Below are 25,431 nucleotides of genomic sequence, written 5' to 3' on the forward strand. Positions count from 1 at the left end.
TCCAACCTATCCTTCGCAAAGGCGTTGTGGGAAAAGTGGGCGGAGGTGCCAATCGATCCTCCAGTCTCGGCTCTATCCTCCCCCAGCCCGGTTCCGCGTTATTTCAGGGACCGTCTGGTAGCGGATCCCGGAACGGAGCTGGCCAACGGCTAAGTGCGCGGCACCCGCCACCCGCACGGACCCAGGAGCACCTCCCCTACCGCATCTCCCTCCTCCCCACCCCCAGGTTCCCTTGGCTCGCGGCCCTCTGAGTCCCGGGCTCCCGCCTCAGAACCTGTGGGCAGATGTTTCCTCCACGCAGTACACTCCCTGTGCTCTGCCTCCAGGCTCGCGTCCCAGCACCCTAGGCAGAGGTTTCCCCCACTCTGTCCTCTCCCGGGATTCTACCTTCAAGCTCCGGTCCCTGCCCCTGGGCACAGCTTTCCCCTACTCTGCCCTCTCCCGAAGCGCTATCTCCAGGCTCCCACCCCAACCCCTTCCGGGGCTGTACCCCAGGTTCCCGTCCCTCACTCCTGAACACTCCGGGCGCCCTCATCCCACCACCCCTTGACCCGCTTCCTCATAACCACGTGATCGACACAGCTCACTTTGCTCTCTCGGGGTGACCAAACTTCAGTTTCCTTATCTGAAAAGTAGGGACACTAGTCTCCATCTCGTTTACTCAGGACGGGACAAGACGACCAAAAAAGAGAGGATTCCTCATCAGGTTTACTACTCATTGCCATTCTTGCAGTGCTTACCGCCCCGGTTGCTGTGGTTGAGGGAGGCGAGCAAAGGGCAGCGGCTGCGAGCGCCCGCCCCCGCCCCACCCTCCCGGCCCCGGGCGGCGCAGGCTGCGGTTTTTCGTCCTCCACTGAGTCCTGCCAGTGGCCGGAGCCCGGTGGCCTCCTGGAGACCCTCGGCGCACGGGGACATGGCAGGCGGCCACAGCCTCCTGCTGGAGAACGCGCAGCAAGTGGTGCTGGTGTGCTCTCGCGGTGAGCGCTTCCTGGCGCGGGATGCGCTGCGCAGCCTGGCGGTGCTGGAGCGCGCCAGCCTGGTGGTGGGCAAGTAAGTGGCCGGGCGCGTAGGGTGGGGGCCGCCACGGGCGGAGCTGGCCTCTCTTCCTCTCACTGTGCGCTCTGAAGGGAAACAACGCCGTGAAAGCGTCCCTGCACAGAGACACATGGGCAAGCCAGCCTTTGGGGCACCTGTTGCTAACACGCTCTGCTGCTTGGGGTTGTCATTCCGTTTAAAGAGCTCAGAGAGGAACATCCCATTGGAACGCATCGGGGTCCTGCCTCTGCTGGTAAAATATCACTGTCCAACCATCAGAAGGGGTTGAGGTCCTCCCCAGTGCTTCTTAAAGGGAGGCCAGGAGGCCATCTTTGTCAGGGTGGCCTGTGGTTATTTTATTCTTACGCCAGATTTCTGATTCCACCTGCGTCCCCAACTCCCTATCCCTAGAATTTTAGAATCAGCATCACTGGGGCTGGAGTTCTGAGACCTGAATTTTTCAAAAGTACCTTTCACATCCCCCTGGTCTCGTACACTAAAGCTTTAGAAACACAGAGAACATGTAGACGATAATGGCCCTGAGTGATAATAAATCAAGATTTGGCTATCAGAAAACAAGATATTTCTCTTACTCTTCTGAACTTCCTGCCAGATGTGAATAAAAGAACAAAGTTTGAGGGCAACTTAGGGTAGCAAGGGAAGTTGGATGAGAATTCGAATCTAAAGGGCCCTACGGAGCCACAATTGCACACCATGAATGAGTCTCACAAACTGACCACGGTTTATCTGAGGCAGTTTAGGATTGTGCAAGAGTCCAGCTTTTGAGGTACTGTGGGTTGGTTTAATTTTATTTATTTATTTATTTTCGAGATGGAATCTCACTGTGTCGCCCAAACTGGAGTGCAGCGGCGCGATCTCAGTTCACTGCAACCTCCGTCTCCTGGGTTCAAGCGATTCTCCTGGCTCAGCCTCCTGAGTAGCTGGAATTACAGCAGTCGCACCACCATGACCGGCTAATTTTTGTACTTTTAGTAGGGAGGGGGTCTCACGATGTTGCCAAACTGGTCTCTAACTCTTGACCTCAAATGATTTACCCGCCTCAACCTCCCAAAGCGCTGGGATTACGGGCATGAGCCACTGCGCCCAGCCTATATATATATATATATATATATATATAAATATATATATATATATATATATATATAGAGAGAGAGAGAGAGAGAGAGAGAGAGAGAGAGAGAGAGACAGGTTCTAGCTCTGTCGCCCAGGTTGGAGAGCAGTGGCATGATCTCGGCTCCACCTCCAAGGCTCAACTGCAACCTCCACCTCCCAGGTTCAAGCTATCCTCCCAGCTCAGCTTCCCGAGTAGCTGGGACTACAGGCGCGGGCCACCAGGCAAGGCTAATTTTTGTATTCTTTGTAGAGACAGTGTCTCGCCGTGTTGCCCAGGCTGGTCTCGAACTCCTGGGCCCAAGCCATCCACCTGGTTTGGCCTCCCAGTGCTGGGATTACAGGCATGAGCCACCATGCCCAGACTGATTGGTTTATTTTTAATTAATAAAGGGATGAAAATATTCCCAATTTACTATAAAAATATTATTTAAAATTTTGCTTAGAAAGTTGAAAAATATCTACCTGGGTTGGGACTGGAGTATCTTATAAAAATTCCATCAATGCGGCCGAGTGCGGTGACTCATGCCTGTAACCCCAGCACTTTGGGAGGCCGAGGCAGGTGGATCACCTGAGGTCGGGAGCGTGAGACCAGCCTGGCCAGCATGGTGAAAGCCGGTCTCTACTAAAAATACAAACAGTAGCTGGGCGTGGCGGTGCACGTCTGTAGTCCCAGCCACTCCGGAGGCTGAGGCAGGAGAACCGTTTGAACCGGGAGGCGGAGGTTGCAGTAAGCCGAGATTGCACCACTGCACTCCAGCCTAGGGGACAGAGTGAGACTCCGTCTCAAAAATAAATAAATAAATAAAATTATACTAATGCACCAACATGAAGTCTTGGGTTCCAAGACATGTTCTATGTTCACATCGAAACCACAAAATGTAGGGAAAGGAAAAGAAAGGAATTGATGTGTGGTCTGGCAGATGGGGCTTTTTCATTCCAGTCTGCTACATTGTTCTCAGAGTTTGTTGGATTCATTACATTGAAATAAATTTATAAGAATATCAAGAACTTTGCCATTCAAATATGATTAGCTCAGTACAGGATGGTGCTGTTTTTATTTTCACTTACTATCATCACTGTCTTATATATCAAGTTGGTACAAAAATCAAGTATGGAATTGGAATAATTATCTGGTGATTCGTGGTGCTTTGATGTATATCTCCCACCTTCATTATCTGAATATTTTAAGGTAAAAGTGCTTTCAGGGTGAATTATTTAGGTGATTGTCTTAAATTGTCACATCACTTCCCTTATGCAGAACCTGGGTGTTCAAAGACAACTTGATCCAGCTTTTCTTTTGGTAGACAAGAAGAACACAGGCTGTGAGTGTGAGTGTGTGTAGGGGGAGGAGTACTGATTAAAAGCACAGAGAAGTGGAAGAAAGTTCCATTTCAAAGCCCAGAAATGGATGGATTTTAACTGTGTGTTGTTTTTTTTTTCAACAAGTATATATATACCATGGTGTGTCCTGATTAAAATGAATCTCAGTGAGATCAACTAATAGTCAATCCCCTATAAGCTATAGATATATAAAATGAGTCCTGGAAAAGAATATGGTTTGAGGGGCACCAGAAACTCCCCCTTCCTAAAAATAAATATCTCAGTGATTGTCCGCCACAGGGTGTAAATACCACCATTGTATTCATTCATTTAGGTCTCTAAAGGTATCTCATTCTTAAATTAAGTTCTCCCTCTCTCTCTTTCTCTCTCTCTCTCTCTCTCTCTCTCTCTCTCTCTCGTTCTGTGTGTGTGTGTGTGTGTGTGTGTGTGTGTGTTTGTAGGCTGTAATCTTGAAGAAGCTCCCAGGTGTGGAAAAGAAGCACAAACTGTCAGTAATACGTATCTTTATAATTTTAATGGCTACCTTAAAAAAAAACACTTTTGTAGGCCGGGCGCGGTGGCTCAAGCCTGTAATCCCAGCACTTTGGGAGGCGGAGATGGGCGGATCACTAGGTCAGGAGATCAAGACCATCCTGGCTAACACGGTGAAACCCCGTTTCTACTAAAAAATACAAAAACTAGCCGGGTGAGGTGGCGGGGCACCTGTAGTCCCAGCTACTCGGGAGGCTGAGGCAGGAGAACGGCGTAAACCCGGGAGGCAGAGCTTGCAGTGAGCTGAGATCCGGCCACTGCACTCCAGCCCGGGCGACAGAGCGAGACTCCGTCTCAAAAAAAAAAAAAAAAAAAAAAAAAAAAAAACACTTTTGGAGGAATGCTTTTTGTTAGTTTCCTTCAATAACTGTCCTCATTATGTCTTCAACAAAGGACATAAACCTTTATTCAAACATAGGTAGGACTCCACCAATGAATGAGAGAACCACACTGTCGAAAAGTAGATAAGCATGGGATTAGTGGGGTCAGGAAGAGGATCCAGTGCCCTTGAAATTCCCCTCCTGCACAGAAGGAGAATGTTAGAGATGTATTTCTTAGGTCTGACTTTGTTAAAACAACCTCTCTTAAAGCAGTGTCAGTCATCAACTCTTTGCATAAGAGCATTATCTTTGTTCTTTCCCATTTAAGAGTCAATTTCTAGTCCTGTTGGTCCTTTCCACCACCAGATTCACTGCACACTGGGTAGATTATGTAACTGGGCCAGATAAAAGCTGTTAGTGATGAAGAATTGTATTAATCAGGATACTAAATTCTATTTCAAGACTTAATTTCTTATTCCACCCTAAGTTTATCCTCCCCATGCCCCCGTAATCGTTATTTCTTTTCCTATCGTAACATCTTCTCTTTCCATCCAGTTTCTTCTGCTCCTCCACTCTTACATTTTGTTAGGTTACCCTAACCACTTCTGCCCCAGTTCTGAATCCCTTATCCTAACTGCTTTTCACAACACATTCCAGCTCTCAGGTTAATAGCCCTGATTCTCCATGTTGGAAACACGAATTTGCTGTAAGTGACCAAGACCTAAATTAACAGTGGCTGAAACAAGATAGAAATATATTTCTCTCCTATGTGAAAATCCAGACATAGGAAATGCAGGGCTAGTTGATTGCAGTATTCCATGGGGTCCTCAGGAGCCAGGGCCCTGCTGCCTTGCTCTCCCATCCATGGCCCACTTTCTTACACTCACTCCATGACCCAAGATGGCCACCCCATCTCTAGTTATGGTGTCTGCGTTCCAGCCAGTAAGAATAGGAAGAGAAGACAATCCTACTAACTAGACCTTAGTCTCGTAGCCACACCTGGCTAGTGGGAGATGGAGAAATGTAGTCTAGATTTTGGGTCGTCATGTGTCCAGCTAAAATTTAGGGCTTTACTAGTGTAGAAAAAAAGAGAACACTGATCTTGGGGAACAAATGGCAATTGTCTGCTACATATGTTTGATGTTTAAAGTTTTTTTAATTGTAAATTTTCATGGTACATAGTAGGTATATATATATGGGGTACATGAGTTATTTTAAAACAGCCATACAATGTGTAATAATTATATCAGGGCAAATGGGGTTTCCATCATCTCAAGCATTCATCATTTCTTGGTTTCACAAACATTCCAGTCGTACTCCCTCAGTTTTGCTAACATGTGCAACATATTATTGCTGATTGTATCCACCCTTTTGTGATGTCAAATACTAGGTCTTATTCACTGTATCTAACCATATTTTTCTAGCAACTAACAATCCTCATTTTTCTCTTCTCCCTTTATATTCTTCCCAGCCTCTGGTAACTATCATTTTACTCTCTGTCTCCATGAGCTCAATTGTTTTCATTTTTAGCTCCCACAAATGAATGAGAATATGCCAAGTTTTCTTTCTGTGCCTGGCTTATTTCACTTAACATAGTATCCTCCAGTTCTATCCATGTTGTTGCAAATGACAGAATCTCACTCTTTTTTATGGCTAAATAGTACTCCATTGTGCATATGTACTACATTTTCTTTATCCATTCATCTGTGGGTGGGCACTTAGTGTACTTCCAAATATTGGCTATTGTGAATAGTGCTGCAATTAATATGGGATGCAGATATCTCTTTAATATACTGACTTCCTTTCTTTTGCATATAGACCTACTAGTGGGATTGCTGGATCATATGGTAGCTCTATTTTTAGTTTTTGAGGAGCTTTCATACTGTTCTCCATAGTAGATGTACTAATTTACATTTCCAACAGTGTACGAAGGTTCCTCTTTCTCCACATGCTCGCCAGCATTTGTTATTGCCTGTCTTTTGGATAAAAGCCATTTTAACTGGGGTAAGATGATCTCTCATTGTGGTTTTGTTTGCATTTCTCTGATGATCATTGATGTTGAGCACCTTTTCTTATACCTGTTTACCATTTGTATCTCTTCTTTTGAAAAATGTCTATTCAGATCTTTCGTCAATTTCTTAATCAGATTATTAGGTTTTTTCCTATTGAGCTGTTTGAGCTCCTTATATATTCTGGTTATTAATCCCTTGTCAATTGGATAGTTTGCAAATTATTTTCTCCCATTCTGTGGGTTGTCTCTTCACATTGTTGATTATTTTCTTTGCTGTACAGAAAGAAGCCTTTTAACTTGATGTGATCCCATTTGTCCATTTTTGGCTTGGTTGCCTGTTCTTGTGGGGTATCCCTCAAGAAATTGTTGCCTGAACCAATGTCCTAGAGAGTTTTCCCAATGTCTTCTTTGAGTAGTTTCATAGTTTAAAGTCTTAGATTTAACCCATTTAGATTTTATTTCATTCTTTTGCATATGGATAGCCAGTTTCCCTAGCACCATTTATTGAAGAGACTGTCTTTCCCCCGATGTATATTCTTGGCATTTTTGCTGAAAATGAGTTCACTGTAGATGTATGAACTTATTTCTGGGTTCTCTATTCTGTTCCATTGGTCTATGTGTCTGTGTTTTATGCCAGTACCATGCTGTTTTGGTTACTATAGCTCTGTAGTATAATTTGAAGTCAGGTAATGTGATTCCTCCAGTTTTGTTCATTTTGCTGAAGATGGCGTTGGCCAATCTGGGTCTTTTATAGTTGTCTTGAACATGGCTAGAGATGCTTTTCCAAAGACTCAGGTTCAAGATAGAAACACAGTAAATGTTGACTAATTAACACCAAAGGATCTGAAATCATATTTTAAGTCACTCATCAGATTTCTAACAAGATTTCTCCAAATTTAGTAACTACTTCTTGATTTTTCTTCAGAGATGGGTTTATAAAAGCTATTGGTCCTGCTGATGTTATTCGAAGACAGTTTTCTGGAGAAACTTTTGAAGAAATAATTGACTGCTCTGGGAAATGTATTCTACCAGGTATTTACCTCTTTTTCAGTAAAGGTCTACAAGTAGCTTTAACAGTAGCTCCTGAAATGTAAAGAGGAAGAGTAACTGCTTATTTTAAAGTCTCAAAATAATATTTAAAAAATCATAGTTCCATGTATTGAATTTCTATTATTGATTGTCTAGCTGCTTTCAAACATGGTTTCACCTTGAATCCTTATAACTTCCCTGTGTGGGAGGTATCATTATCTATACTTTACAGTTTAGAAAATTGAAGGCTAAGGGTGAAATATGTTACCCAAGGTTCCTAAACAGGAAAAAGGCAACCTAGGAATCAAGCCCATTCATTAGACTCCACTTCTTCCCACTCACATGCTGAATTGAAACCAGCTGTATTGTGTTTAGGTTCAAAAACAGTCAAAAGAACTTTATTAATCCATAGGAGCAGTTTCATAGTTTCATAGGAGTAGTTCCAATGGCATAGGAGAGGCTAACAAGGCAGCTGCTGTCTCTACTACCAGAAATACTCTAAATTTGTATAGGGTGTGAAACAAAGGATCCAGCTCTGGGCAGAAGAAGAAAAAAAAGTGCTAGAGCTTTCACTGCAGTTCACTTGTATCTTTAATGATTGACAACAGAATCAGTTTATTAACCATCATCTCCTACATTAACTATGTTGTATGACTTCATGTAATCATCCAAAACAAGTTTCACAAACTTTGAGTTCTACAGAAACAAAAGGGCTTCATATTTATATTTTATTTTTATATAAAATTTTTATGCTTTTAGATGTTTATTGTACACATCTGATAGAGCTTCTATCTGATGGGTTTTCATTTGTTTGTTTATTTTGAGACAGAGTCTCATTGTGTCACCAAGGCTGGAGTGCAGTGGCGTGATCTTGGCTAACTGCAACCTCCACCTCCCAGATTCAAGCAATTCTTGTGCCTCAGTCTCCTAAGTAGCTGGGTTCCAGGCATGCACCACTATGCCTGGCTAATTTTTGTATTTTTAGTAGCAACAAGGTTTCACCATGTTGGTCAGGCTGGTCTCGAACTCCTAACCTCAAGTGATCTGCTGATCTCAGTCTCCCAAAGTGCTGGTATTATAGGCATGAGCCACCACACCTGGCCTTCCTTATGATTCTTGAGGGTCAGGAGACAAAGTCAGGGTGAAATGTTACGAAAAAGAGGAATATAGCAGAAAACAATCTGAGTAGGGGCTTTTGATTTTAGTCCAATCAGAGCCAATAATGAGTCATTTAATCCATAAGATATCTAAAATATATTGGAAAGAAACACTTTGCTGAACTGTACCTGGATAAACAACAGTTTCAAGTGATTGCGTTACAGCTTCTCCTTAATTAAAATACATTTCCTTCTTGAAGATAGATTCATCTTTCTGATTTCATATTTTCCCTTCTCAGAGTTGCAGGGGGAGGGGATTGTAGTATTATGTTTTCATATCCAGATTATTCCTTGTGATAAGGTTCATAGTTTTGCTTAACTAGGGGGCTTGACAACCTGATTTCAAAGTTTATTTGGGCCAGGTGTAGTGGCTGATGCTTGTAATCCCAGCACTTTGGGAGGCCAAGTCAGGTCGATCATTGGAGGCTGAGGCAGGCAGATCGTTTGAGCCCAGGAGTTCAAGACCAGCGTAGGCAACATGGTAAATATTAGCCTGTGTGGTGGTGCACATCTATAGTCCCAGCTACTAGGGAGGCTGAGGTGGGAGGACTGCTTGAGCCTGAGAGGTCAAGGCTGTAGGGAGCCATGAGTGTGCCACTGCACTCCAGCCTGGGTGAGAGTGAGAACCTTTCTCAAAAATAAATAAATACATAAATAAATAATAAAATAAAGTAAAACGAAAGCTTATTTGGTGAGCATGGACTTACTGAGCAAAAGGAGCTGTATTTCTGTAAGGGATATTTTCATCGTGTTGCATCCCCTCCTTCATTAAAGCTTTCTAGGCCAGCCACACAACAGGGCAGTCTTCTTTTCTCTCTGTCAGGGGAACCAGACAGACAAATTCTTCCTTTCATGTTCCTTCAAAATGGATGGCTACCATCACGCTTTCCCCAGAGCAGCAGGGTGTAGTGCTGCTGTTTGCCTGCTGTCTAAGCGTTCTCTATTTCTTAATTGTCAGATAACTTGATTTATTGATTACAGGTTTGGTGGATGCGCACACACATCCAGTATGGGCTGGTGAAAGAGTTCACGAATTTGCAATGAAGGTAACTGCAACAAATCATGGCAAATCAAAATAAAGCACAAATATGAAGTCTTTTGCTGAAGAGTTAGCAGGCTATCAAGCTTTGCAACATATGTCAACATATTTTTAATGGATATTTTTACTTGCTCGGGCATGGGAAACAAATGACAACAAAACTTATTTATATCTGCCCCATATCATTGTATTATACACAGGGCTCTTCCTGCCCACTAATGTCTCCCTCTCTTTCCTTCCACACATTCCCCTTCCAAATCACTATCTCTAGTAGCCTTTGAAAGGGCTCCAAGGAATAGTTTGAAAATCGCCATTCATTGGAGTAAAGCTTGGAAAAATATGTTACTAATCACAAAAATAAAATGTCTTATATTTTTCTCTTTTTCAGAAAACGGAGACTTATTAAGAATCACAAAACGTAATCTGCGTTAGTCATATATCAGCTGTAGCCAACTTCTAAATCCCTGGTTGGAGCAATTTTCACATGTGTTTTAAAAAAAGAAAGAAAAAAAAAATGTGCCTCCTGGCAGCTAAACTGGCTTATTTCAGGAAAAGAAAAAAAAAATTCTTTTCTTCATACATCATGTACCTTCTTCAACAAACTAGAGCTGTTTTTAAGACTGTTTTGTTAAATCACAGAATTTCAGAGCCAAAAGCAGTCCAATCCTCATTGTATAGATGGAGAAAGAGATTTACAGTCCAGTCCTCTCATTGTGCAGATAGAGACAGCCGGGTCTAGAGAAGGGAAGAGTGTTGACTAGGGCCACCAGATGGAGGATGGCGGAACCCAGATAAAAACTCTGGCCAGGAGACCCCAGGCCTGCATCCTTTCTCTGCACCATACTCCTTGCTGCCCAGAGCAACTGGAGCCCAGTGGGACCCCAGAAAGAGCCTCTTTGAGTGACAAAGGTCAAGCTCCAAACTCTGATGGCCAAATATTGAGACAAGGAGACTTCCCGGGGCCGCTTTAGTGGAGATCTGAATAATTGCAATGGGGTTCCCTGCAACTCCTGAATTGCCTAAGCTTTGTTTTCTCAAACAAGCTGAGGGATGGAGGGAGGGCTGATACTTAGCAAGTACACATTGTGGGCTGACTGACTTGTTAAAATATTGCAATACTCCTGTGCCAGGTTATTTTTGTTGTTGTTGTTTGTTTTGTTTTTGTTTTGTTTTGTTTTTTTGAGACAGGGTCTCGCTCTGTCACCCAGGCTGGAGTGCAGTGACCCGAACTCCACTCCCTGCAACCTCCACCTTCCGGGTTCAAGCGATTCTCCTGTCTCAGCCTCCCGAGTAGCTGGGGCTACAGGTGCTCACCACCACACTCAGCTAATTTTTGTATTTCTAGTAGAGACGGGGTTTCACCATGTTGGTCAGGCTGGTCTTGAACTCCTGACCTCTGATCTGCCCACCTCGGCCTCCCAAAGTGCTGGGATTACAAGTGTGAGCCACCGTGCCCGGCCTGTGCCAGTTTTTAATTGCCACTGCCCTGAGATCCCAACAGGCCACCCACCACATCTCCCATCTCTACCGCTCCAGTGTCTTCCCCGGACCCCTTTGGAGCTCCCCACAACCCAGTGTCTGGCAGACTAGGGGCTTCCAGGACTGTGTATCCCAGCACTTTTCTAATCCGATGGATTGGTGCCCGTGCCATATGGCTTCTTAGTCATTACATAATATTGCCCCTGGAGGTAGATTCTTCAGACCTCCCTGCAACTTCCTCGCATTTGCCAGCCTAAAGGTGAGGCGTGTGTTCAGTTGGCAGGGGCCACCTACATGGAAATTCACCAGGCCGGAGGAGGGATCCACTTCACCGTGGAGCGCACGCGCCAAGCCTCAGAGGAGGAGCTGTTCCGCTCCTTTCAGCAGCGTCTCCAGTGCATGATGAGGGCTGGCACCACGCTGGTGGAGTGCAAGAGCGGATATGGCCTCGACCTGGAGACCGAGCTCAAGATGCTGCGCGTGATTGAGCGCGCCCGGCGGGAGCTGGACATCAGCATCTCGGCTACATACTGCGGGGCTCATTCAGTGCCTAAGTAATCTTAGCCAGTGGGGACCGGGGTTTCATTCAGAGCATTGAAAATGAGCCCCGGGGGTGGAGGTGCATTAACACTTTAGCTCTTGCAGGGAGATGGGTAGAAGTCTTTGGAAAGACCTGATTCTAATGGCCACTTATCCCGCAGACTCGGTTTTAGGAAGGCGATCCCTTGGCCTCATCAGTCTGCTAGTCCTTTAATTATGATAGAAAAGCTGTTTCAAGCTCTTTGGGTTAAGAAAAAGAAATGGCCCCTTGTAGGTCTTTTAAAATTACACATACTAATTTGAATAATTTCCCATGATAATTAATTAGCATTTCTAAAAGCACTTTAGAAATTAATAGTAACACTCTTTAGGAGGTAGTTCAAACCTCGTGGTCTAGGTGACTCAAAGGGGTTCGTTTTTGTTCATCTGTTTGCTTTCTTAACAGCAAACATTTTTGTTTTGTTGTTGTAAATGATTTTTAGCCTTCCCCTTTATCTAACAGTTCCTCCTACATGGCCTTACCGTAGAGAACTCTGTTCCTTTCTGCACTTGCATTTTACTTGTCCAGAGTTCCTTTGGGTCCTGAAATTTCTAAATAGGAAGGCTCATGGTTCCAACAGCCAACTGAACTATCTAAAAGAAACCCAGGACTTGAACATGCATAAGGTACCTCCAAAGTCTTAGTGCGGTCTTAAGCACTGATAACTTAGATACATAAATACAATACTACAGACTTACAATCATTGTTTAAAAATCTAACTGTTTGCCGGGCAGTGGCTCAAGCCTGTAATCCCAGCACTTTGGGAGGCGGAGATGGGCGGATCACTAGGTCAGGAGATCAAGACCATCCTGGCTAACACGGTGAAACCCCGTTTCTACTAAAAAATACAAAAAACTAGCCGGGTGAGGTGGCGGGGCGCCTGTAGTCCCAGCTACTCGGGAGGCTGAGGCAGGAGAATGGCGTAAACCCGGGAGGCAGAGCTTGCAGTGAGCTGCGATCCGGCCACTGAACTCCAGCCTGGGCAACAGAGCGAGACTCCGTCTCAGAAAAAAAAAAAAAAAATCTAATTGTTTAAATTTCTTTTACATTTATCTGATTTTGGAAACTTTGGAAAATAAATTTATTTTTTAGGCCAGGTGCAGTGGCTCACACCTATAATCCCAGCACTATGGGAGGCCAAGGCAGGTGGATCACTTGAGCTCAGGAGTTTGAGACCAGCCTGGCCAACATGCTGAAACCCCATCTCTACTAAAAATACAAAAATTAGCCAGGCGTGGTGGCCCATGCCTGTAATCCCAGCTACTCAGGAGGCTGAGGCACAAGAACCGCTTGAGCCGGGTAGGCGGAGGTTGCAGTGAGTGGAGATTGTGGCACTATACTCCAGCCTGGGCGACAGAGTGCGACTGTATCTCAAAAAAAAATGTCTTTTTTAATTGACAAATAATATATTATTGTGTAGAGTATGTTGTTTTAAAATATGTATACATTGTGAAATGGCTAAATCAAGCTAATTAATATATGCATTACCTCATATTTACCACTTTTTGTGGTGAGAACACTTAAAATCTATTTTTTAACAATTTTTAAGAAAATAATACATTGCTATTAGCTATAGTCACTGTGTAATGGAAAAATATAAATATTTAATGTTAATAAAAATTAATCCTTCATGTTAATTATCATCTTCGATCAGAGGAACTAAAAAAGTCACATTAAAATTTATTTTTCAAAATTCACAAAACTAGTTATGTGGAAAAGAAACATAAATATTTAATATTTCCAGTGATCTTTATTGTAAGTTTTTAGCATTTATATTTCTGAAATTATTAAAGTTTAAAATTTCACTGAGACTCTTGACACATTCTCTATAGAAAACAGTATATATATAAAACAGAATATAAAATATATATATATTTTAATATATATAATATATATATTTTATATATATATAAAACAGAATATAAAGTGTATAACAGTCTGCTTTCTTTTTCAGTAGAAAATAGTGTGGCATGGTGGAAAAGTCTCAGTTTGAAGTGATGCCAGACCTGGGTTTGAATCCAGCTTGGCTACTTCCAGCTGGGTGATTTTGAGGTCATGACTTAACTTTTCTGAACATGAATTACCCATCTGTGAAACAGAGCTAAATGCCACCCTATTCTATATGATTGTCTTGAGAATTAAAAATAACTTGGTAGGCTGGGCATGGTGGCTCACGCCTGTAATCTCAGCACTTTGGGAGGCCGAGGTGGGTGGATCACCTGAGGTCAGAAATTCGAGACCAGCTTGACCAACACAGAGAAACCCCATCTCTACTAAAAATACAAAATTGGCCGGGCATGGTGGCGCGTTCTTGTAATCCCGGCTACTCTAGACCGAGGCAAGAGAATCTCTCGAACCCGGGAGGTGGAAGTTGCAGTGAGCCGAGATCATGCCATTGCACTCCAGGCTGCGCAACAGGAGCGAAACTCCGTCTCAAAAAAAAAAAAGAAAGAAAGAAAGAAAGAAAGAAATAACTTCTGTAAGTGTCTGTCTCTCATAGTCCACCTCTACCCACCTACCCAAATGGTTTTGCTGAGTGAGAGCCTTCTGTGTGCCGAATATAGGGCTAAAGTTTCACAAAAATTTTCTTCATCTGCCAATGAGCCTCTGAGGTCTGCACCTTGATTCCCATTGGTAAAACCTGCGCTCAAATAACAGCTAAAGAGCATCTCCTAAGTTATGTGACCACCATGTGGTAGAACTCTGTGTCTACCTGACTCTAAAAGCCCAGGCTTTTCTAACATATAACTACTGCAGAACTTTATTTTATCTACTCTTCTTATTATTAATTTTTTTTAGAGACAGAGTCTTGTTCCATTGCCCATGCTGGAGTGCAGTGGTGCAGTCATAGCTCACTGCAGCCTCAAACTCCTGGGCTCAAGCAATCCTCTTGCGTCAGCCTCCCCAGTTGCTGGGATTATAGGCATGAAGTACCATGCCCAGCTCCACCAGAATTTGAGAGAGAATTTCAGAGCCTCGTACTATCCCCCTTCCCCATGTCCCCAGATGGTGAGACAGAAAGTCTAAGGCAAGTGCTTCAGGAAACATTGTGGAGGAAGAAAAAGGCAGGGTGATAACTGGGCTCAGGTAAGGGGACCACAGGTAGGTTATCAGGGGGAGTATCCAGGATGCCCTCTGAGTGTCCTTTACAGGAAGATTATGCCTTTTTTTTTTTTTTTTTTACTTTTGGAGACAGAGTCTTGCTCTGTCGCCCAGGCTGGAGTGCAGTGGTGTGATTGATCTCAGCTTACTGCAACCTCCACCTCCCTGGTTCAAGCAATTCTCTTGCCTCAGCCTCCTGAGTAACTGGGATTACAGGCACATGCCACCACACCCGGATAATTGTTCAATTTTTAGTAGAGGGTTTTTGCCATTTTGGCCAGGCTGGTCTTGAACTCCTGACCTCAAGTTATCTGCCCATCTTGGCCTCCCAAAGTGCTGGTATTACAGGCATGAGTCACTGCACCCAACCAAATTAAGCTTTTCAACCAGGTAGCCTTGCTGGCATCCCCAAAGGTAACACAGGTCTGCCAGAATGGATGAACTATTTGAGTCTCTGTGTAGAGGGCCAGTGCATACAGAAGTCTTGTCAATACCTCCACTATGTAAACATGGCCCAATAGTTAAGAGCCCAGAGTCATAGCTTTGAGTCTTTCTCTACCTTTCTGAGGCTTGAAGTCATTTACCTCTACTGCTCCTCAGGTTCTTCAAATGCCAGATAACTCTATCCTTTTGTTTTTTGTGTTTAATATTTGCCCATGTCAATCTCATTTTCTTCCCCCAGAGGAAAAACTGCTACTGAAGCTGCTGATGATATCATCAATAACCACCTCCCAAAGCTGAAGGAACTTGGCAGAAATGGGGAAATACACGTGGACAATATCGACGTATTTTGTGAGGAAGGTGTCTTTGATCTCGATTCCACCAGAAGGATTCTTCAATGTGGAAAAGACATAGGGTTACAGATTAACTTCCATGGGGATGAACTCCACCCAATGAAGGCTGCTGAGGTGTGGCTGACTTTTAGTTTTCCCCTCATCAACATTCATTCTTGCACATTCATGCTATGGGAAACTTAATTAGTTTCTTCAAAGCCCTCTGAAAAGATACTGAATGGGGAAATTTGTTTGAACAATGTACAGATTGGTCTGGTTGAGACTTGAAAACCCTGACCTCTATTAAAAACTTACTTTTTTGCTGATCATTTACTTTCATTATCATCCTCTCGTGTATTAATAGAAACAGAATTGGCCGGGCACAGTGGCTCACGCCTGTAATCCCAGCACTTTGGGTGGCTGAGGTGGGCTGATCACGAGGTCAGGAGATTGAGAGCAGCCTGGCTAACACGGTGAAACCCCATTTCTACTAAAAATACAAAAAATTAGCCAGGCATGGTGGCATGCGCCTGTAATCCCAGCTACTCGGGGAGGCTGAGGCAGGAGAATCGCTTGAACCCGGAGGCAGAGGTTGCAGTGAGCCAAGGTCGCACCACTGCACTCCAGCCTGGGGGACAGAGTGAGACTCCATCTCCAAAAAAAAAAAGAAAGAAAAGAAAAAGAATTACCTCAGTGATCTCTTTTACTAAATTTCTAATGTATTTTTCTTAGCACACAAAGCCACACTGGCACAGTGTATTAATTTCACTTGGACCTTTTCAGATCTTTCTGTGGCAGCATCCAAATCATTTTAGTGGAGCACACCAAAAATAGCCACAGGATGATTTTCAAATTCATATATCTTTGCTCAAATTAATTCATTTATTCATCCTTTCAACAAATATTTGAATGAATACTGTGTGCCAGGCACTGTTCTAGGCATTGAGAATTCAGCAGTAAGACTGCAGTCCTGAGTCTAGGCTTCTCTCCTCTAAAGCCTTAGACCTAAATAAACAACAGCCCTTGGAGCGTAAAGACAGATATAGATACCCCACCTGCACGCCTCTCAACTGCATTATATCCAGCTTGATCTCTTAGCATTATTTCCAAGTCTTGTCTCGTTTTCTGCTTCAGTGAATGACACCATAACCTGTCTGTTGCTTAAGTCAAAATCTTGGATATAATTTTGACTGCTGCCTCTCCCTCACCTACCACATTTCATCCAACCACCAATTCCTCCCAATTCTCCCAAATAGCTCTATATCCCCTTCTCTCACCTCTGATCCTTAGAATTTTCTGTTTCAGAAAATGTCTGAAGGATTTGTGTTTAAGAATAGTTTTTGAAGTAGCCCACTAGCTAATTTTCAAATGAATGCCCATTACAAACCCTTCACCCATTTGGGGGATTGGGTTTACAACGGTTGGCAAGAAATCTTAATAATAAAACGCTGTTTCTCTTTATGGGAAAAACAGTTTACGCCGGGCTTGGTGGCTCATGCCTGTAATCTTAGCACTTTGGGAGGCCAAGGCAGGTGGATCACGAGGTCAAGAGATCGAGACCACCCTGGCCAACATGGTGAAACCCATCTCTACTAAAAATACAAAAATTAGCTGGGCATGGTGGCACGTGCCTGTGGTCCTAGCTTCTCGGGGGGCTAGGGGGGAGAATCGCTTGAATCCAGGAGGCAGAAGTTGCAGTGAACCGAGATCGCGCCACTGCACCCAGCCTGGCTAGAGAGCAAGACTCCGTCTCAGAAAACAAACAAACAAACAAACAAAAATTTAATGGAACTTCATCGATTCATTGTTGCTGTTTGTTAAATCTTTCCCTCTCTGCCCATTCTCCTTAGCTTGGGGCTGAACTGGGAGCGCAGGCAATTAGCCACCTGGAGGAAGTGAGTGATGAAGGTATCGTTGCCATGGCAACGGCCAGGTGCTCTGCCGTCCTTCTGCCCACCACAGCCTACATGCTGAGGTAAGGTCATTTCTCACCCAAGACCCAAGAGCTGCAAGTACAAGCTGTAAAGACACAGACGTCCAAAGTGCCCAGACATTATTTCATTGCCATTACAAATCCCTTAAAAATGCAGATGAAGAAAACTCACTTAATGAAGATGCCAACCCTGGACTGATGTTCGTAAATGAATTTCCCTGAGGAAGGAATTTAGACCCAGATTGCCTTTGTGTGGTAGGATTATTGAGGAAGATGGAGCTTTCTTTTTCTTTTTTCTTTTTTTTCCATGGATTTTGGAATTTTCCAATTAAAAATAATTACTATGCATTATTTTTATAATTAGTAAATAATGAAATAGGTGCAATACTTTTAAATATATGCATAAGATGTTAAAGATATTTAGCAGTATTCAGAATCTGCATGAGCTGTTTTCTAAAGGGATGTTAGTGGGTGCCATAATTGTCATAAATCTTCATAAATCCTGGGGGTGGGAGGAAAGAGAAGACATATATTTTGTAAAATCTCCCCAGATATTTTGCTGTATGCTGCCTATGAATTGAATATACTTAGTTCATCTGTTATTACTGTTGCTCTGATTCTAACTAATATGAGATCCGATGTCTTCTGACCCTTCCCATTGTACCACTTACTTATATGATATCCAAGTTTGTGGTCTGGGAGGCCAGCAGTCAAGAGGAAGTTTATCTTCTCTTAGGACTAGGTGCTTTCTGTGTAGCTAGGATATGTGGTCTTTTGCATGGGGAGTGATTCTGCAGTTAAGACAGTGGTTCTCAACCCCAGGGTAATTTTGTCCCTCAGGGGACACTTGGCAATGTCTGGCGACATCTCTAGTTATCACAACTAGGATGCTACTGGCATCTAGTGGGTAGAGGCCAAGGTTGCTGCTAAACATTCCTCATTGCACAGAACAGCTACCCAAAACAAAGAATTATCCAGCCCAAGACATGAATTGTGCTGAGGTTAGGTAAGACCAGGCTCCGAGTAACTTTTAGAAGGGTGAAGAAAGGAATACTTCAGTTCTTTTCTCAAATCTACTATGATTTTATATGCACATATATGATACTATACATTATTATTATTATTAATATTCTCTTAATTTAAAGAGTAAACACAATGTAGACTACAATCAGGAAATATCAATAACTGTTCTTGGTATGACCAATGTCTTATACATTTCAAGTGTCATCAGTCTAAGTCATCAATCAATATTTATCTCCACCATCCAAGAAATAAGTTTTTTTTTTATTTTTTTGGGGGAAAAAAGGCTTTCTTCGGCTGGGCACAGTGGCTCACTCCTGTAATCCCAATACTTTTGGGAAGCCAGGGTGGACAGATCACTTCAGGCCAGGAGTTCAAGACCAGACTGGCCAACATGGTGAAACTCCATCTCTACTAAAAATACAAAAATTAGCCAGGCATGGTGGCACGTGCCTGTAGTCCCAACTACTAGGGAGGCTGAGGCAGGAGAATCGCTTGAACCCAGGAGGGAGAGGTTGCAGGGAGCCAAGATCATACCACTGCACTTCAGCCTGGACAACAGAGTGAGTGAGACTTCATCTCAAAAAAAAGGCTTTCTTTAACTGGTCTTGAATCTCTTGACATGGAGCAAAAGTGTAAGACTTTGTGGTACTGGAGGGCAATTCAGCATTAAAAGTCTGAACCTTGTTCCTATGCCGGCAGAGGCTGTCATCTGCCATTGCCACAGACAGGTTTAGCCTCCTGTTAGGACCACAAGGGCAGTTGAAGTGAAGGCCACACTCTGCTTTCTGGCTTCCTGTTTCTGTATTTTTCTGATCTCTGCATCAGGAGAGACCAGCAGGGCCCCCTGCTCTCCCCTGAACCCTCTCTTGACTCTCATTTCCAGAATAACCATTGCCTTATGCTACTTAAGGGCTTGCTTTAATCGTATATTTTATGTATATTTGCATGTAATATTTAAATGTATTCAGGAAATAGTCACCTTGGTTTTTATGGAGCGCCCTTAATAGTTTTACAGCCTCACTTTATTCTCTTTTACCCCTAAGTATTTATGGAAGGGGAGGAGGGACATTCAAATGACCTGCAGGGACATTTGAAGCTGTACCCTTTCCTCACTCTGTCTCTGCTTCACTCACCTCCTCTCATACATTGTTGAAAAACATTTTAAGTGGTCCTACAAATGATCGATCATAGACTGGGAGTGATTCTAGGGCAAAAATAATCTCTGCTGGACTCTTTCTCTATTGCAGCAGTTATTCCCAAATTAAATCTGTCCTCATTGCTTTAATGAGCTTTCAGGCTTTGCTTATTTTTGATGTAACACTTTTGAGATATGTCCTAAAGAACAAAGAATATTTCACCAGGGAGGTCAAGGAGATGCCTAATTCAGGAAGAAGTATAAACATTTTACACACTAAATTCTTGGGCCTTCAAGATTTTAAAGGACCTACAAAGATGTTTGAGGCAAAAAACAACAAAAAGAAAAAAACAAAAAAGAGGGGTAAGGGAGAGAAATGCATAGGAAATTACAAAATGGAGCTAATAAAAATAGCATATTGTGGCCTGGCACAGTGGCTTATGCCTGTAATCCCAGCATTTTGGGAGGCCAAGATGGGTGGATCACCTGAAGTCAGGAGTTTGAGATCAGCCTAGCCACCATGGTGAAACCTCATTTATACTAAAAATACAAAAATTAGCGAGGCATGGTGGCGGGCATCTGTAGTCCCAACTACTTGGGAGGCTGAGGCAGGAGAATCGCTTGAACTCAGGAGGCGGAAGTTGGAGTGAGCCAAGATCATGCCACTACACTCCAGCCTGGGCAAGAGACCGAGATTCCATCTCAAAAAAAAAAAAAAAGGCACAGTGTAACCTCACTTATTATTTAATTTGGGAGTCACCAAAAGAGCTTACTAAATTTCAAAACCATTTGTAAGTTATATTTTCCTCCCTTTGCAAGAATGCCTTAATATGTAAGATGGATGAGATAAACAATCATTAATTAAAAGTTAGGCGTATCTAATTTCAAAAGTAGAATGATAAAAATCAGGAGTCCTGGAATTATATATGTAACTCTACCACTAATTATTTAATCTTGAGTTTCTGCTTCTTCTTCCAGAATATGAAGGCGTTGACTGTCTCAAGTTCTCTTCTGTTCTGAACAGCTATTCTACAAAAGTTCCCATTCTAGAGACTGACATATTTTTTTCCTCGCCTTAGACTGAAACAACCTCGAGCCAGGAAGATGTTAGATGAAGGAGTAATAGTTGCTCTGGGAAGTGATTTCAATCCCAATGCATATTGCTTTTCAATGGTAATTATTTTTTTATGTGCCTTTCTGAGCAGACTATCTACCAAGCATATAAATAATTTAAAAATATTTCACTAGCTGTTAAAATAGTGTTAAAAATCTAAAAATAGTTTCTGTGAAACAAGAAAAAAAGGGGTAGACAGCAGTGTAATTGGATTTTTCTGTCCCAGATAAATGCCTGCAGGCATAGAGAGAGAAGCTTCTACGTGCATTATTTTCTGATTCAGCTTTGAGCATTGTGGTTTTACAATAACCCATTTCCTTTCTCCAGAGACTAGCATAAACTCCAAGAGGTCTTAGTTAGTAAGGGTGGAAGTGAACTTCATTGTGTGCAGTAAGTGGTCTTGAAAAGTTGTCAATAAATATTAAATACACAATCCCTCTAATAAAGTAATCTTTTCCAAAGTATAAGAACCTTTATGTAGAAACTTAGATTTTTCCCATTGCAATTGAGCCAATTCCTCCTATACCTTTAACTGCCTCTATTTGTTGTGCTGTGTTGAGAAATGTTGTAAATTGCAGTGCCATATGTCACTTCCCTCCAACACTTTTCTCTTCCTGCCTTAGCCAATGGTCATGCATCTGGCCTGTGTAAACATGAGAATGTCCATGCCTGAGGCCTTGGCTGCTGCCACCATCAATGCAGCTTATGCACTGGGAAAGTCTCACACACACGGATCGTTGGAAGTTGGCAAACAGGGAGATCTCATTATCATCAATTCATCCCGGTGAGTGTGCTCCCAACTTAGTGTGCTCCCGAATGATCGATCATAGACTGGGAGTGAGTCTAGGGCAAGAATCATCTCTGCTGGACTCTTTCTCTATTGCAGCAGTTATTCCCAAATTAAATCTATCCTCATTGCTTTAACGAGCTCTCTGGCTTTGTTTATTTTTGATGTAACGCTTTTACCATATGTCCTGAAGAATAAAGAATATTTCGCCAGGGAAATATTTTATATTGTGCCCACTGAAGTATAGAGATGAGGCCTAAATCCCTTTTCCACTAATTATTAGTGTCAGACTCTGTGTGGACTCAGGTACTAGCCAGTCCCCTCCATGTTGATCCCTTTCCAATGAGCAAATCTACTGACAGGCCCTAAACGACAGGGCGGATCAAGTTTTCAAGATCTCTTCATCTGCCTGGTATGTTTTGTAGATTTCCAGGTTTCTGCTCTGTTTACCTGGACTTTGGCCGGGTTGTGCCCTCTGGCATGTGTTTGTGTTTTTCTGCTCGGCTTCTGATTTTCAACTAGCTCCCAACTCTGGCTTGTCACCCTGATTCTGATTCATTCCCTCTCTGATTTCTCATGCCGACTGGATCCCAAAAGCTTAAACTTAGTTTTCCTGTTCCTAGTGGCTTATCACTCACCCACCCACAGTCTGTTGCCACCTGGGCCTCCAGGGCGATATTAGTCTGTTGTCACACTTCTAATAAAGACATACCCGAGACCAGGTAATTAATAAAGGAAAGAGGTTTAATTGACTCACAGTTCTACATGACTGGGGAGGGCTCCCAATCATGGCGGAAAGCAAAGGAGGAGCAATGTCATGTCTTAAATGGCAGCAGGCAAGAGAGCGTGTGCAGGGGAACTCCCATTTATAAAAACATCAAATCTTGTGAGATTTGTTCACTATCATGAGAACAGCATGGGAAAGACCTACCCCCATGATTCAATTACCTCCCACCGGGTCCCTCCCACAATGTGGGAATGATGGAAGCTACAATTCAAAATGAGATTTGGGTGGGTACATAGCAGCCAAACCATATCAGGGTCTTACTGTTCCAGATCTACAAGTCGTAAATCCTATGGCTACTTGACTCTTACAAGCCCATTGCAGCCCTTGAACCTCATGTCCTCCAGAGACACCTGCTTTAAAATTCTCTCCATGATCAGAAACCACTCCCTGTATTGAATATAATGCTGATGGTGACATTTATGTATCACTTAATGAAGCAAATATTTTAAGATCAAGTACTTAAATGATATTATTAAATAATGTTTGATTTACCATAGACTAGTTAGTTATGTACTGTTTTTTAGAAAGCCCAAATACCATTGACTGCGTGTAAATAAATGTGTAGGGAATGCATTTTAAAATTAGCATTTATTAAGTAATAATTTTTACTTGCACACATTGCAGTAATTTTTTTTTTTTCTAGATGGGAGCATTTGATTTACCAGTTCGGAGGCCATCATGAATTAATTGAATATGTTATAGCTAAAGGAAAAGTCATCTATAAAACATGATAGATTTGAAAAGAGAAGACTTTTTGACTATATGAAATAAGTCAATATAGTTATATTAAAAGTTAAAACACCTTAATATTTACCAGAATTACATCACTTAAACCTAAATGTACTTCAATGTCTTTTTAAGTCACTCAAAAAACCCCAGGGATAGATTTATTTTCATTTAACACATGCATTTGACATATAAACAGGTAAACCTATTGTGATTAAAATCACAAAACATCCAATTATTTCACAAATATTAGTTACAAATATTCTGTAGATTAATATGATGGGGTATCACAAAAATGCCTTTGTGGGGAAAAGTAGGCTTGACTTAAAATTTCCATTTTGTGTCTGTATTTCACGTTTCAGTTTTTAAACTATATTTAGTGAACATTGGGGAATGGAAAGAAATCTAAGTGATACACCCCAATGAAGCTAAAATACAGCCTTCTGTTAAGCAAATAGTATTTCCTTTCCCCAAGTAGTTTATTTTCTAGATGCTTTTCAAATGAATTAATGTCCTCTGATGAAGAGTGTCCTTCCATTTCTAAGGTCTTCTCAATCTCAGCAACAGAGCTTCCCGGCAGTGTTCAAGACACATCATTTAATACACAGGCATAGGGACCTTCCTGAAATTTATGCATTTTTTCCAACTACAATCATGTAATTTTTTTTTTGAAATGTAAAAAATTGTTGATTCTTCACATTACAATTGGGTAAAACACATTTGACAGCTCTCAATAAATGTTTGCTCTCGCTCTTAGTGTTGTTTCCTTTCAGCCTGGAAGTAGATCAGCGGCGTTGTCTATTCGAGTGTTTTAGGAAATTACAAAAGTTTTGAAATCTTTTTAAATGTTTCAGTCATCTTTATAATCACAACTGCATTACCAAACTTGGTAAGAAATGATATGAGAAGTGAAGATTGACTCTCCAAATGATCACTAATGTCAAGTTAATAGAGCCTGAATGAAAGAGGCTTTGCTGTAGTCAATATAAAGCAGTTCAAAATGCCCCTCCTTGGAAGATTAAGGGTAACATTGCATATTGTTGTCATCACGATGGAGTCTCTGGAGCTCTGAACCTCATGCGATTGTTTAAGAAGTCTTGACACAGTGTGGGGGGCACACAGTTGCTGTGTGTGATGGCTCCCTTGTGACCAGTCACCTAGGCACTGTGAGCATTTGGGATGCAGGAGATAGACATAAGGCCAAAACTGAATGTTAGGTCCGCTCTTCCCTGGAACTTAAGCAACACAAGACTAGCTTCTTCTATTGAAGAAACAAGGAGGAGAAGCACATCTGATTTTTCATCTAGCAGGCACTCACTTTAAACAAATAACATTCATGCCTTGTTTGAATGAAGGCAGAAGACGACATCTACCCTAAACTGCCCTAGTCCTCCCAGGCCAGTGTGCTGCAAGCCCTTGCACCTCACGGGAGTTCGCTAGGAATGCGGAACCTCTGGCTGGACCCAGACCTGCTGAGTCGGAATCTGCGTCCTAATAAGCCCCGGGTGATTCACATGCACATTAAGGTCTGAGCAGCTCTGAGTTCTAAGCCCTAGTCACACCAATCTTCACACTGTTCCTTAGGGGACAGTGAGCTGCTCAGGGCTGTGCAGCATGGTTCCATCTGCCCAGAATGCTTTCCTTCTCTTACTTACATGGGAATTGGAGCTGGATGCCGCTCCCCACATTCCCACATCTCTGTGATAGCCTTTAAAGCATTGTAATTTAACTGTCTTTTCTATTTTAGACTAATGAAGTCTACCCTCTGGGTTGAAACGAATGTTCTCCAACTATTTTTTTGGTATATTTTCAATGTTTACATTTAATAAATTAATACTGTTAACAAAGTAAGCAAAAAGGCAAAATGGGCTGGGAGCGGTGGCTCACGCCTGTTATCCCAGCACTTTGGGAGGCTAAGGTGTGTGGATTCCCTGAGGTCAGGAGTTCAAGACCAGCCTGACCAACATAGTGAACCCACGTATCTACTAAAATTACGAAAATTAGCCGGGTGTGATGGTGCATGACTGTAATTCCAGCTACTCGGTAGGCTGAGCCAGGAGAATTGCTTGAATGTGGGAGGCAGAAGTTTGCAGTGAGCTAAGATAGCACTTTTGCACTACAGCCTGGGTGACAGATCCGAGACTCCATCTCAAAATAAAGCAAAATGAACCATAAAGAGAGAACCATAAAGTTTAATAAAAAGCAATCTAGTGACCAGACCCAAAAATCAGACACAGGTTTAAAGCAGTATGAAATGCATCTGCTTTTGAATTTTGCCGGCTGTGATTTTTTTTTTTTTTTTTTTGAGATGGAGTCTCACTCTGTCACCCAGGCTGGAGTGCAGTGGCACGATCTTGGTTCACTGCAACCTCTGCCGCCCGGGATCAAGCAATTC

General features: G+C 42.6%; 1 protein-coding gene across 2 annotated transcripts; it reads left to right on the forward strand.

Moving 5' to 3' along the window:
• Positions 1-568: 568 nt before the first annotated feature.
• On the forward strand, positions 569-23,788 carry AMDHD1 (amidohydrolase domain containing 1). Of its 2 annotated transcripts, XM_008004302.3 has the most exons (9): positions 569-1,050; positions 7,298-7,404; positions 9,540-9,604; positions 11,353-11,630; positions 15,441-15,666; positions 17,382-17,506; positions 20,702-20,795; positions 21,360-21,520; positions 22,954-23,788. In XM_008004302.3, exons 1-9 carry the CDS (start codon positions 914-916, stop codon positions 23,039-23,041), a joined length of 1,281 nt encoding a protein of 426 aa, XP_008002493.3. In that variant the 5' UTR covers positions 569-913; the 3' UTR covers positions 23,042-23,788. The 2 variants fall into 2 exon arrangements, with proteins under 2 accessions (XP_008002493.3, XP_072877121.1); XM_073021020.1 differs by lacking the exon at positions 7,298-7,404 and having other exon boundaries at positions 885-1,050.
• The last annotated feature ends 1,643 nt before the right edge of the window (positions 23,789-25,431 follow it).

Source organism: Chlorocebus sabaeus, chromosome 11 (assembly GCF_047675955.1).
Source record: "Chlorocebus sabaeus isolate Y175 chromosome 11, mChlSab1.0.hap1, whole genome shotgun sequence".
Taxonomy (NCBI): domain Eukaryota; kingdom Metazoa; phylum Chordata; class Mammalia; order Primates; family Cercopithecidae; genus Chlorocebus; species Chlorocebus sabaeus.

What these genes read in the sequence shown, in the direction of transcription:
- AMDHD1 (XM_008004302.3), top strand. Translation starts at nt 914, where the DNA reads ATGGCAGGCGGCCACAGCCTCCTGCTGGAGAACGCGCAGCAAGTGGTG. An exon ending in GCCAGCCTGGTGGTGGGCAA is followed by an intron (nt 1,051 to 7,297) that starts GTAAGTGGCCGG and finishes ATTTTTCTTCAG; the next exon opens with AGATGGGTTTATAAAAGCTA. An exon ending in ATGCATATTGCTTTTCAATG is followed by an intron (nt 20,796 to 21,359) that starts GTAATTATTTTT and finishes TTCCTGCCTTAG; the next exon opens with CCAATGGTCATGCATCTGGC.